The sequence below is a fragment of the Schistocerca piceifrons genome, chromosome 7 (assembly GCF_021461385.2).
Source record: "Schistocerca piceifrons isolate TAMUIC-IGC-003096 chromosome 7, iqSchPice1.1, whole genome shotgun sequence".
Classification (NCBI taxonomy): Eukaryota; Metazoa; Arthropoda; class Insecta; order Orthoptera; family Acrididae; genus Schistocerca; species Schistocerca piceifrons.
In genome coordinates this window covers 354,673,560-354,687,423 of record NC_060144.1, presented here as the reverse complement: position 1 = coordinate 354,687,423, position 13,864 = coordinate 354,673,560, and the positions used below count along the sequence as shown (strand labels likewise).

At 35.5% G+C, this 13,864-nt stretch overlaps 1 protein-coding gene across 2 annotated transcripts in view; it reads right to left on the bottom strand.

Moving 5' to 3' along the window:
- The window catches only part of LOC124805160 (sodium channel and clathrin linker 1-like), a 112,112-nt gene that overhangs the window by 90,204 nt on the left and 8,044 nt on the right, over positions 1-13,864 (bottom strand). The window contains exon 2 of one of the 2 annotated variants that reach the window (XM_047265639.1): positions 4,178-4,226. The exons of the other annotated variant lie outside the window; for it this stretch is intronic. Coding sequence (XP_047121595.1) covers positions 4,178-4,226 — 49 coding nt within the window. The remainder of the gene's footprint in view (positions 1-4,177; positions 4,227-13,864) is intronic. 2 annotated transcript variants of the gene reach the window in all.

Below are 13,864 nucleotides of genomic sequence, written 5' to 3'. Positions count from 1 at the left end.
TCACTGGCATTAAAGAAAACATGACGTTTGAAGAATTCATTGTGACGATGAAAGCACTGCCAATCTTACACCTCTTTTTAAGACAATTTGCCATTTCAGTTGAAAGTGCTTCTGTGCATGAGCAGATGAAACTGATCAATTACTTTCGATTAGATTAAAATAGATTCAGTCTTCGTTCCAGAGATCCAAAATTGAGAAGTTTCTCATGGGTGTGGAACTTGTTAGAAAGTATAACATAAAAAACATTTGTATAAATACGCACTTCCTTGACCATATGTCATGAGATTGTCAAAATACGTAAAAACTGGCCTCAATTGCCTGAGACTGCAGTCTTGTGTGTGTGTGTGTGTGTGTGTGTGTGTGTGTGTGTGTGTGTCTGTGTGTGTGTGTTACTGGCCTTAATGGCCGAAAGTTATATTTGTGACAATCTTTTTGTTGTGCTTATCTGCCACTCAGCATCTCCACTATAAGGTGAGTAGTAACTTTCCTTTTCACAATATTGTTACAAATGTAATTTTCATTTAAAAGACAAATTCTCTAACATTAAAACTGTTTTCCTCAGGAAGAATTTCCACATCTCCTTAATGAGGTCGCAAACATGATAAAATATTTCGAACAACATATGTGCATGTAAGGCTTTTTTCAATTATGACACTAAATAAATCACAAGTGCATGGCAAACTGAGTGAGAGAATCAGTGAAATTGTCTACAGCTGTCCATATGCCGACTTTGTGTACCAGACAAAAATTATAAGACATCTTCAGCACACCAAAAATAATTAAATAATACTGAAAGTTTGTTTCATTTGTGAGCTGTGTTGTTCAAAAATATTAACAAATTCAAACACAGTGCAACTGTATTGCCATTTCAATGCAACACTTTTGTAGTTTCCCATCTTCCATGGCGTAGCAGTGTGGGAATTGTGCAGACAGGCAAGTGAGCTACGGCACATGAGCCAGAGATTTTCTCACATGCCAAATTCTTGTTTTCCCCTGGTCTACCATATTCCCTACAAGCTGTAGCAGTGTTTTCATTACAAATACTACACTGGCATACTTATCATTCGTAAATATATGCAATATGGTTAAATGATACAGTAGAATTGGCCAACAAATCATAATCACAATCACAGTTCAAAATTTCAGTTATTTAAACTCTAACACAAATTTACAATTTGAACTTCAAATCAAAAATCACAATCAGTTGCTAAACCCATAGCAATTTGAACTTCAAATCCAATATGACAATCAGTTGCTAAACCCATAGCAACTGGAATACCAACATGCATAATGAAAACTTATCTCTGTAACCAATAAAACTGGATGTATAATTTATGGAATGTTTTAATTGAATTAATCTGTTCTACCACTTTCTAAAAGATTCACTATTCCTCTGTCCTACAGTGATGGTTAATCAAATAACATCTTTCAATGTGAGATTTGACATTTCAGTTTGATTTGATGCTATTAATCTCAATCTGTGTCTTATTTTTCTTTTTCCTTCTTGCCTTTTTCCATTTCTCTATGGGGTTGCCATAGTTGTATGGGTTTTGTAAATGGTAGTGCTGGTGTCTGGATTGCCTTCATGATGCCACCACTCCCCACTCCCCCCCCCCCCCCCTCCCCCCCAGAATTGATTTTATGTAGCCCATCTGTCTGCGTTTAGAGTAATCTCATGTTCGAGTGGGAGAATGTTTTCTACATCTTTGTGTAGTGTGTATCTGAGGTGGGATGTGGGTACCAGCTCAGTATTTACTTAGTTGGATGTGGGAAATGATGTAAAGACCACATTCAGAGTTGACGGCTCGCCATCCCTGATTGTTAATCCATGAAGCGGATTTGATCTAGAACATGTTCACCTCCTGGATGTTAATGCCCTTGGCCACACATGCAGATCAATCTGAATTTATGTATCACAAACAAGTGTCTGACCACCAACCATTTTTGTACCAAGGTATACAAGAACACTAATACTTTTTTAAAAATCACTTCACATCTAAGCCTTTTTAATTTATTATTTTCGTGGCTGGTTACAAATAGTTCTGCTCTTATACCTTCATTCCTGTGGGGGAATACAAAGGCTGTGGTACATATACCTTCAATTCTGTTACTGTAATGCTTAAACGTTCTTCCTACTGCCTACATTTATATTATTTTTAATGCATGGCATGCACATCACAGTGGGTTGAAGAGTGTATATGTTGACATAATTCTCTACTCACAAAATATTTTATGAGTAATATCATATGAATTTGATATTACGTACACATTAACTTAACAAGCACAGCCTTATGAACCAAGCATCCACAGAAATAAACTGCATAGAAATAAAAATAAATAATTGTTTAATGCTGTAATGATGAAAAAATTACTGTGGAAAAAACAATCAAAAGTGTGGGAAACATCTGACCTGGCCCAAAATTCTGATGATATTTATAAACAACTGAATATAAACCTGTATAGGACCAGCACATTAAGTCTCTGCAAACATTTACTCCATTCACATGTTTTACACCATAATATTTACTGTGAATATGCTTTGTAGAACATAGAGTTTACCAACTAGCACTATTGTAACTACAAAGGTGTTTATGTTAAAGTGTGGTACTAGACCCAGCCTGAAATCTTGGTCATGGTGACAGACTGATGTGTTGTGCAGCCCAAGTTCTAGGTTAGGTTGAAATGTGAAAATCTGGTTGTGAGCTGGTGAAGCAAATGGATGTAAAATCCAAATATATGCTGTCATAAAGAAACTGATCAGTAGCAAAACCTGAGGTTTACATCCATGGCATACTGAAGAATGCAAGGAGGTTTCAATATGTAACTTTTGCTGGTGTTTCCACTAACCACAATTTATTAAGATACAGTCAGCAGCTCATCCACTAGTGGTTAGCGTTGATGCTTCTAGATCACAAGGTCTCGGGTTTGATCCCCAGCAGAACTTGAGAGTTTCTTCACTCGAGGGCTGGGTGTTTGCAAACAGAAAGCAAAAATGACAACCAACACAATTTCACTTTGAAGTGGCTATGCTGGATAGGACAGGATTGAATTCAAAAAGAAAACTTCTGATATATGTCTACATCTACACTCTGAAAACCACTGTGAAGTGCATGGCAGAAGGTATGTCCCGTTGTACCAGTTATTATGGTTTCCTCTCATTCCATTGACGTACAGTGTGTGGGAAAAATTATTGTTTGAATGCCTCTTTGTGTGCTGTAATTATTCTAATCTTATCCTCACAATCCCATATGAGCCATAGGTAGGGAGTTGTAATATTCCTAGAGTCATCTTTTACAGGCGGTTCTTGACATTTTGTTAGTAGACCTTCTCAGGATAGTTTACATCTATCTTCAAGTCTTTCAGTTCAGTTTCTTCAGTATCTCCATGACACACTCCCACAGGTCAAACAAACTTGTACCCATTCGTGCTGCCCTTCTCTGTATATGTTCAAACCCCCTGTTAGTCCTATTTGGTCACATTAACTTGAGCAAATTCTAGAACTGATTGGATGAGTGTTTTGTAAGTGACTGATATTACAGTCATAGGAAACTATGTTTTTTTTTGTTTTGTGAAGTGCACAATTTTACAGTTTTGCACATTTAAAGCCAGTTGCCAATCTTTGCACCACTTTGAAATCTTACCAAGTTCTGACTGATTATTTATGCAGCTTCTTTCAGACAGTACTTCATTACAGTTAACTGCATCATCTGCAAAAAGTCTGAAGTTACTATTAATAGTGTCTGAAAGGTCATTAACATATGACATGAACAGCAAGGATCCCAACATAATTCCCTGGGGCACATCCAAAGTTACTTCTATGTCTGATGATGACTCTCCATCCAAGAAACATGCTGCAGCCTTCCTACCAAAAAGTCCTCAGTCCAGTCACAAATCTCATTTGATACCCAATATAATCATGCTTTTGACAGTAGCTGTGGGTGTGGTACTGAGTCAAATGCTTTTCGGAATTCAAGAAATTAAAATAACATTTAAAAAAATTGCTTAAGACAACCACACAACTGGTTGGAATGCTGCCATACTATTCACCGGGAAGCGTTCTACAATTAAAATACTATCTCATTCCACATCATAACAAGAGTCTCAACTATGATCCATGCAACATGCAAATAACTAAACCATTAAACAGTTTGCATGTTTCAAAAGGCATGCTCCTTACCTTACACACAGCCACTTGCAGCTGCAGTTCGAGATATTCTTTATAATATCTGTAATAATTACAAGAAATGTTTCAGTGGTTGCTTCTTTCATTTCTCCTACTGTATTTACAGAGATAAACCAACACATTCAGTACTTTACACTAGCCATATTCCATGGATCTCACAGAGAGGACACTCTGGGAGGTGAAAAGAAGTCAAATGTGTTCATTTTATTAAAGCAGAATATAATGTAATGACATAAAATTATGAAATATTGTTGTATTACAATGTTGATGGTAATTATAAAAAACTTAAAATATTGTCTGTAAAAGTTTGTGTGATGATACTGTTCAACCTTGGATGGAGCAGCAAAAATTGCCCAAAATAAAAGTTATTAATTCAAATTTTTAGTTCATCACATTATCCACAAGACATTTTATTTTATTTTGTTATTATTTTATATGTCCTGGCTGATAGTTGAACGCATGTGTATCCATCTATCTGACTTCTTTCAGGCATCACAGTTTTCTCCTTGAAATCTTTGTAGAGACTAATTTTAATCCATGTCATGTCCACAACTAGCATCAAGATGAGTTTCTCCCGAAAATTATTATGTAATTCTGAATCAAGTGGAAACAAACAGAATAAACTAGTTTCATCATTTTTGAATCATCTATAGCAGTAATCAAGTGTACTACAAATGTAGTAGAATCTGTGGTTCTAAATAATTATATTCTACTTCTTGTATTCAATATTTGAGTAGACTATTTTTTACAGCTTATGGGCTCCTTTGGGTTACAATGTGATAGTCCATGTCAATCGCATAATAATAGGCTCTCAGAATTTGAAGCAATCAGATATGAAGTGCCATAAAGTTCACTTTTGGGTCCACTGTTGTTTTTGATAACATAATTTATCTTAGTTTTGCCGTTTCAGAAGATGCAAATTTTACACATTTTGCAGATGATACAAGCACAGAAATAAAAAAAAAATAATAATATCACCCCCTTCCTGAAAAAGCAGGTAATGAAATATTTGAAAATATGAACAATGGTTCATGGAAAATGGACTATCACTGAATCTTAACAAGGCTTAAGGAAAACAGATTATCACTGAATCTTAACAAGACTTAATACACACAGTCCAGTACTTCACACAGAATGCCACAAACTGCAAATGTGAGTTTCTCAAACAATGAAATTCAAGAAATGGAGAGCATTACTGTAAGTTTCAGGAACTACAGACGCATCACTACCTCAGCTGATAAATACACTGCCTAGAATTAATGAAGCGCCTTGGTTCAGCTATGTTTGCAGTAGGCATGATCACTGCTGTAGGAAAGTTAAAAATGAAGAAACCGATTTATTCTGCATATGTCCATTCTCTATTATTCGATTAGATTAGATACAGTTTTCGTTCCATAGACTCAAAAAATTAGATGATTCTCGTTGGGTGTGAAACATGTCAGAAAGTATAACATAAAAAAGCATAAAGCATTTGAATATAATACTTACTATCCTGATCATTTGTCAGGACATTGTCAAAATAGGTGACTACAATACAGTAAACTGTAATAGCTAATATTTACAGAATTAATATGGTGTCAGAATGAAATATTGTTATGCACTATTAATAAATTTATCATACACAAAATACCTAATCTTGACTGTTGTGACCAAGTGCTGTCAAAATAGAAATCTAACGGTCATTTTTGCCGAAGCTGGCCTACCAGTCTCTGTCAAGATATTCATCTATAGAGTAGAAGGAGTTTCCCATCAAAATGTCTTTCAAACTCTGTTCAAACTGTGCTTTATCTGAAACGAAGTTTTTAATGGCTGCTGGTAATTTATTGAAAATGTGTGTTCCTTAATATTGGATCCCTTTTCGAAAAAGGTAAGTGATTTTAGGTCTTTATGTAGATTATTCTTATTCCTAGTATTGATACTATGTATCGAGCTATTGGTTGGAAATATTCAATCTCACAGTATCTTACGCAAGAAAAAATGTAATTTGTATCTTTAATTGTAGAAATAAGTTATAAATATACAGTATTTCAAAAATTTGTAATTATTAACTGTATGGATCCAATTTGTCATAAAAATTTATAAAATGTATGTTTGACATTTGAAAAACCAATAGCCAAAAAGGTTTTCTGTTCAGTATCCTGTGTACAATATATGTACTTAAAAAGAGATTTAATATTATAGAGGGAAACATTCCACGTGGGAAAAAATTATCAAAAAACAAAGATGATGTGACTTACCAAACGAAAGTGCTGGCAGGTCGAAAGACACACAAACAAACACAAACATACACACAAAATTCAAGCTTTCGCAACAAACTGTTGCCTCATCAGGAAAGAGGGAAGGAGAGGGAAAGACGAAAGGATGAGGGTTTTAAGGAGAGGGTAAGGAGTCATTCCAATCCCGGGAGCGGAAAGACTTACCTTAGGGGGAAAAAAGGATGGGTATACACTCGCACACACACACATGTGGATGGATATGTGTGTGTGTGTGTGTGTGTGTGTGTGCGAGTGTATACCCATCCTTTTTTCCCCCTAAGGTAAGTCTTTCCGCTCCCGGGATTGGAATGACTCCTTACCCTCTCCCTTAAAACCCACATCCTTTCGTCTTTCCCTCTCCTTCCCTCTTTCCTGATGAGGCAACAGTTTGTTGCGAAAGCTTGAATTTTGTGTGTATGTTTGTGTTTGTTTGTGTGTCTTTCGACCTGTCAGCGCTTTCGTTTGGAAAGTCACATCATCTTTGTTTTTTGATAAAAAGAGATTTATATGGACAAATAAATAAATAAAGAGATATATTACTTGCAACAAATTTAATTAAGGAACAGATATACCTAGAAGAAGTGGTCAGAAAACAAAGTTCCTTCAACAGGTTTCTACATGATGTTCTTGAATTTACACACTTTTGGATGCTAAAAAATTTTGCTCGGTTTGATGAGTTACCCCAGAATATGATCCCGTATGACATAATACAATGAGAGTAAGCGAAGTGTGCATATTTTTTTTCATATTTATATCTCCTACATCTGACATCATTCTTGCTGCAAATACATACTTGTTTAGATGCTTAAGCAATTCTGTGGTATGCCCTTCCCAAATGAATTTATTATCGAGTTGTAATCCTAGAGATTTAACACTGTCGACCTCTTTGGATCTGCATGTCTTCATACAGTATGTTATAGATATGCTGGATGGCAATCTGTTACATGTTCTGAACTGCATGTAGTGGGTCTTTTCAAAGTTTAATGACAGTGACTTAGCTTTAAGCGATTTATTAATCTCAGTGAAAATTTGATTAGCAGCTATTTCTAAATCTGTACTTGACTTACTACTTATGGCAATGTTTGTATCATCTGCAAACAAAACAAACTCGGCATCTAGCAATGTAACAGATGAGAGGTCATTAATGTACACAGTAAAAAACAATGGACCTAAGATGGAACCTTGAGGAACACCACATGTAATTAATTCCCAATCAGATGAAAACTGACTGCTTACTGCACCAGTATTTCGCAACAACAACCTTTGTTTCCTGTTAGTTAGATAAGACTCAAACCATTTTGCAGCACTGCCAGTGACACGGCACTATTCTAATTTACTTAAGGGAATGGTGTGCTTCACACAGTCAAGGCTTTTCACAGGTCACAGAAAATACCAGCAGCCTCTAATTTAATATCTAATGCATTAAGTACATTCTCAGTGTAAGTGTAAATAGCTTTCTCTATATCAGAACCCTTAAGAAACCCAAACTGTGACTTGGACAATATATTATTTGCATTCAGATGCTTCAGGAGACACTTGAACACAACCTTTTCAAATATTTTTGAGAAAGCTGGAAAAAGTGAAATTGGTCAATAATGATTTATTGAATCATTTTCTGAGGAAACTGAAGTTACAGATATAATTTATTATTTTCAAAATACAGAGGTGTGTTATGAGAATTATGTCTGCTGTTAATTCAAGAACATCCTGAAGAGGCCTCTTCAAAAAACTGGGTATTTTGACAATTACTACACACTACATACATTCATTAATATCTTTAGACATTACCGATATTTCACTTTTCATAAAACAAATAGTGTAAAGCATGAATGTAACACCAGGACAAAAAAAAATCTCTACAAGGACCTCTACAGGTTAACGTTAATACAGAAAGGAGTCAGATACACATGTATTCAACAATCAACCAGGGCACATTAAATTCCGTGTAAATAATGTAGCACTGTAATAAGTAATGTAAAATTGTTTCACTTATTTACCACACACATGGTTTTTTATGGATAGATCCTTACCAAGCAAGGATGAGGTTAGTTGTGTAATAAAAATGCCCTTAGGGAACTCTAATGTTAATATAAAAATCAGTATCGGTAATCAAACATATTGCAGCAACACTGGCTAAATACTGACTAAATTGTATCCTTTTCTATAAAAGGGTATTTACTAGAAAATTATTTCTGTAGAAGCTGTTATAAGATTGGAGGTACTGTAATTTTCATCACAAAAGGTCTAAAACATAAATACATTAATAAGTTTCAGCATCCCAAGGCAAAAAGCAACTTTGAGCTGGCACTCACTGAAGTCATTGAGACAAATACAGCTGTAGCATTTATTTAAGCTTCCCAATGGGAAATTCTGAGTTATACCTGAATAAGTTTGAATGTGGACTAAACAGGCACCATCTAGATAAGAAATTTTTTGCTCTATCTAGACCAGAAATTAAAAGTGCTTAGTGGGGACATAAAAATTGATTTTCTTGGAACCAGCAAAAGAAAAGAGCTATGCTCAACACTACAAACACTTTTAACTTAAAACAACCCCAACAAGAATCACATAAATTACTGCCAGTGCCCTTTTTAGATGAGATTAGATTCAGTTTTCGTTCCATAAACCCAAAAAATGAGATATTCTCGTGGGTGTGGAACATGTCAGAAAATATGACATAAAAGCATAAAACATTTGAATATAATACTTACTACCCCGATCATTTGTCATGAGATAGTAGAAAATAAGCTAATACAATGCAGTAAACTGGGACAGCTAATATTTAAAGAATTAACACACTGTCAGAATGAAACACTGTCATCCACTATTAATAAATTTATCATACACAAAATACCTAATCTTGACTGTTGTGACGAAGTGATGTCAAAACTGAAAGCTAACAGATATTTTTACTTAAGCTGACTGAACAGTCTCTGTTAAGATATTCATCTACGGAGTAGAAAGAGTTGCCTATCAAAAAGTCTTTCAAACTCTGTTTAAACTGTGCTTTATCTGAAACCAAGTTTCTAATGGTTGCTGGCAATTTATTAAAAATGTGTGTTCCTGAATATTGGACCCGTATTTGGACCAAGGTAAGTGATTTTAGGACTTTATGCAGATTCTTCTTATTCCTAGTATTGATACTATGTATTGCGCTATTGGCTGGAAATGGAGACATATTACTTGCAACAAATTTCATTAAGGAATAAATATACTGAGAAGCAGTGGTTAGAATACAAAGTTCCTTGAAGAGGTTTCTACAAGATGTTCTTGAATTTACACCATAAATGATTCTTATTACATGCTTTTGCACTCTAAAAACTTTTGCTAGGTTTGATGAGTTGCCCCAGAATATGATCCCATACAACATAATAGAATGAAAGTCAGCAAAGTATGCAAATTTTTTTATATTTTTATCTCCTACATCTGACATCATTCTCATGACAAATACAAACTTGTTTAGGTGCTTAAGCAATTCTGTGGTATGCCCTTCCCATCCAAATTTATTATCGAGTTGTAATCCCAGAAATTTAACACTTTCAACTTCTTTGATCTGCATGTCTTCATACGTTATACTCAGGCTGGAAGGAAATCTCTTACAGGTTCTGAACTGCATATAGTGGGTCTTCTCAAAGTTTAATGACAAAGAATTAGCTTTAAACCACTTATTAATGTCAGTGAAAATTTGATTAGCAGCTCTTCTTATAATCTGTACTTGGCTTGCTACTTATTGAAATGTTTATATCATCTGCAAACAAAACAGACTTAGCATCTGGCAATGTAAGAGATGAGAGGTCTTTAATATACACAAGAAAAAGCAATGGACCCAAAATGGAACCTTGAAGAACACCACATGTAATTAATTCCCAGTCAGATGAAAACTGACTGCTTACTGCACCAGTATTTCGCAACAACAACCTTTGTTTCCTGTTAGTTAGATAAGACTCAAACCATTTTGGAGCACTGCCAGTGACATGGCAATATTCTAATTTACTTAAGAGAATGGTAGGCTTCACACAGTCAAAGGCTTTTCACAGATCACAGAAAATACCAGTAGCCTCTAATTTATTATCTAATGCATTACGTACATTCTCAGTGTAATTGTAAGTAGCTTTCTCTATATCAGAACCCTTCAGAAATAAAACTGTGACTTGGACAATATATCGTTTGCAGTCAGATGCTTAAGGAAGACCACAACCTTTTCAAATACTTTTGAGAAAGCCAGCAAAAGTGAAATTGGTCAATAGTCTGATGGTAACTCTTTATCCCCTTTCTTGTATAGAGTCTTGACTTCAGGATATTTTAGCCAGTCTGGAAATGTTCCGCTGATAAGGGATTGATTACACAAATAATTTAAGATAGAACTTAATTCTCATGAGCACTCTTTGATTAACTTTGTTGATATGTTATCATACCCACTGGAATACTCAGATTTTTAAGGATTTTACGATGGATGCTACTTCTTTGGGAGATGTGTCATTTCCATTTTACTTAAGTTACTTTTAAAGACTGGTCTCAGATACTCCATTGCACTGTTGACCGAACCTGATAATCCCAAGCTGTCAGTAACAGAAATGACGTAGTTGTTTAAGAGGTTTGCAACACTAACGGCACTTGTTACCAAAGTTTCATTTATTTTTAGAGCTATCTCTTCCTCTTCCTTTTTGGCCCCACCTGTCTCTGTCTTCACAATATCCCATACAGTTTTTATTTTGTTACCTGATGTAATTATCCTTTTCTCATAATAAAGCTGCTTCGATTTCTGGATTATTTGCTTCAATATTTTGCAGTATTCTTTGTAATGCATTACAATTCTAACCTTAGAGCTGTTCCTAGATAGTAGATAGAGTCTCATTTTTGTCTCAAATGATATCTTTATTCCTTGTGTAATCCATGGTTTATTTTTTGACTTGTGTGTGAGTTGAGTTACCTTCAGGGGAAAACAGGGAAAACAATTCTCAAACGTGGAGGCAACTTCATTAATGAAATAATTGTTCACTGACAGAGCTTTTCCATAAATCCACATTAAAATCTCCAGCAACCACTATTTCCTTATTTTTTGCCATGAGGTGGGATAGCAGAGCTTCCAGTTTTTTTATGAAGAGGTTAAAATTTCCTGAAGGAGATCTGTATGTATCTACTATTATAAAGGACTTACTATGAATACTACTTCTGTTGCACAAGCTTCTAAGTGCTGCTCTGAGAAAAATTTATTAATATCAATATTCTTGAAATCAAAACAGTTTCTGACAAATATGACAACTCCAGTCTCCATATTTCCTCTACAGAAATTAGAAGCTAACTTGAATCCTTTAACATATCTGTACCAGTGGTCACATGATGTTCAGAGAGGCAGATTATATCAACTGGTTTGCTAATTCTTCAACACAAATAAGCAACTCATTAAGCTTACCCCTTAGTCCTCGGATATTCTGATGCAATAATGATAGCTGAGTTTGTGCACTGGCTGAATTACAACTGGATAAACCTAATTTTCCAGCCAATTTTTGAGTATCTTTAGTTGCAATCAGAGGCTATCTGCCCGAATTGTGTACATAAAAATTTGCTTTCTGGCTGCCTGTTTTATCAATGTGAATGTCATTTTCAGCCTGTTTCTGAACAACTTTTGTTTCCGCCCTTCCTACCCTAAAAAAACTGCTGATCTGTCACTTGTAACCACTGGTACTTTACCACTTGTGACACAGCAACCCTCCCCGCCCCCCCCCCCCATAAGTTATTTGCTATTAGCCCACACAGTTTTCCCTTCCCTTTCCTGTTGAGGTGAAGGCCATGCCTAGTATAGTCCAACCTGCTGATAGAGTCAACAGGAACCACACCGATATGAGACCTCATGCCCGTTCCAAGCAGCAGTTCCACCTCTAAATTAACTCTCCTAACAGAAGAGTTTAAAAGAGCCCGGTCATGGAGACCAGAACAGGCACAAGCCCAATACCAGTATGTCTCGTTGCTGAAGCTATCTTTACTGGGTCACTCTCAATTGAATAATTTCGGTTCCTATCTATGCTGTTGCCTGCCCCACCTACTATTACCACGGTGTCTCCCTTTGTGAAGTCTTTACAAAGTGAACCTACATCCTCTATCACCTGACCCAGACTTGCATTAGGTTTAAAAAAGCTTGTGACCTGGTAACCTGACCCTAGTACATCCTGCAACAGTTGGCCAACAACTCTATCATGTGAACTACCTAACTTGCTTTTTCTGAATTTTTACTTGTCAAACACTTTTTGAAAGTTTGTTTTGTCCTGTCTACTCCTACATCTATTTGTGGTTCATCAGTTTCCAACTGTGACAGCAGATCAAACCTGTTTTCCACATTCAAAACCACACTGTCTGAAAATGTCCTATTCCTATTTCTTCTATAACCCTGAATCAGATATTTGTGGATACAAACTATAATGTAAGATGTATAAGTAAAGCCTTAGTGATCATGAAACTCAAGTTGCTACCAGTTGTTACCCTCCAAAGATACTTGCTGCCCATCCAGAACTACAAAATAACTGTAACAGCAAGAAATTTCAACACACATAATATAGAAACATTCAGTTCCCTATCATCAGGAGAGATGTGTAACGAAGTTTTACGAATGTATGACACCAACCAATTGTTCGAGAAGTGTACTGAAATCTTGAGTGGTTAACTTTGAAATTGCTTTCCCTCTCAAAACACAAGTAATAACAAGCAAAACTCCAAAAGCAAAAAAGAGATGGATACCAACAAGTAACAAAATCTCAAGAGCAAGGAAAAGAGAATTACTCAGATACAGAAAAAAATAACATACTACCACTTCTGGATAGCTACATTCAGAAATACATCCAAATCTACAACAGAAATACAGTCAAATCTACAAAAGAGTGACGTAGGGGTGGGGAGGTCAAAGATAAGTTCATAAGAGAGCCACAAATAAAAGCCAAGCAGTATGGGAAGTAATAAAAAGGAAGCAAATAAAGTGTACCCTAAAATAGAACATATCATTCTGAACCATGAGAATAAGAGAGTAATGATAATCCCCAACACAGCACAAAACTTTTCAGGTGTTACTGTGCAGATGTCACATATAATTTAATAGTGGCAAACCTGATACTAGAAAGATACAGAAAAACAAAGTGTGATCATGTTCCTCTTCAATCTATGTCTGTGGAAGAACTCCAGACGTAACCATCCATGTTGCAAAACTCTTAAGAAAACGTCATCAGGAATCGACGGTACTCCCAACTGCACTCTAAAGCAATGTATTACAAACATTTCAATGCCTTTTGAATATGCAGTCAATTCACCTCTTCTGACAGGCACATTTTCAGACTGTTTACAAATTCCTTAAGTGGTCCCTATTCATAAGAAAGAAGACAAATCAAATATAGGAAACTGTAGACCAATTTCCTTATTATCAGGCTTCAGTAAAATAATA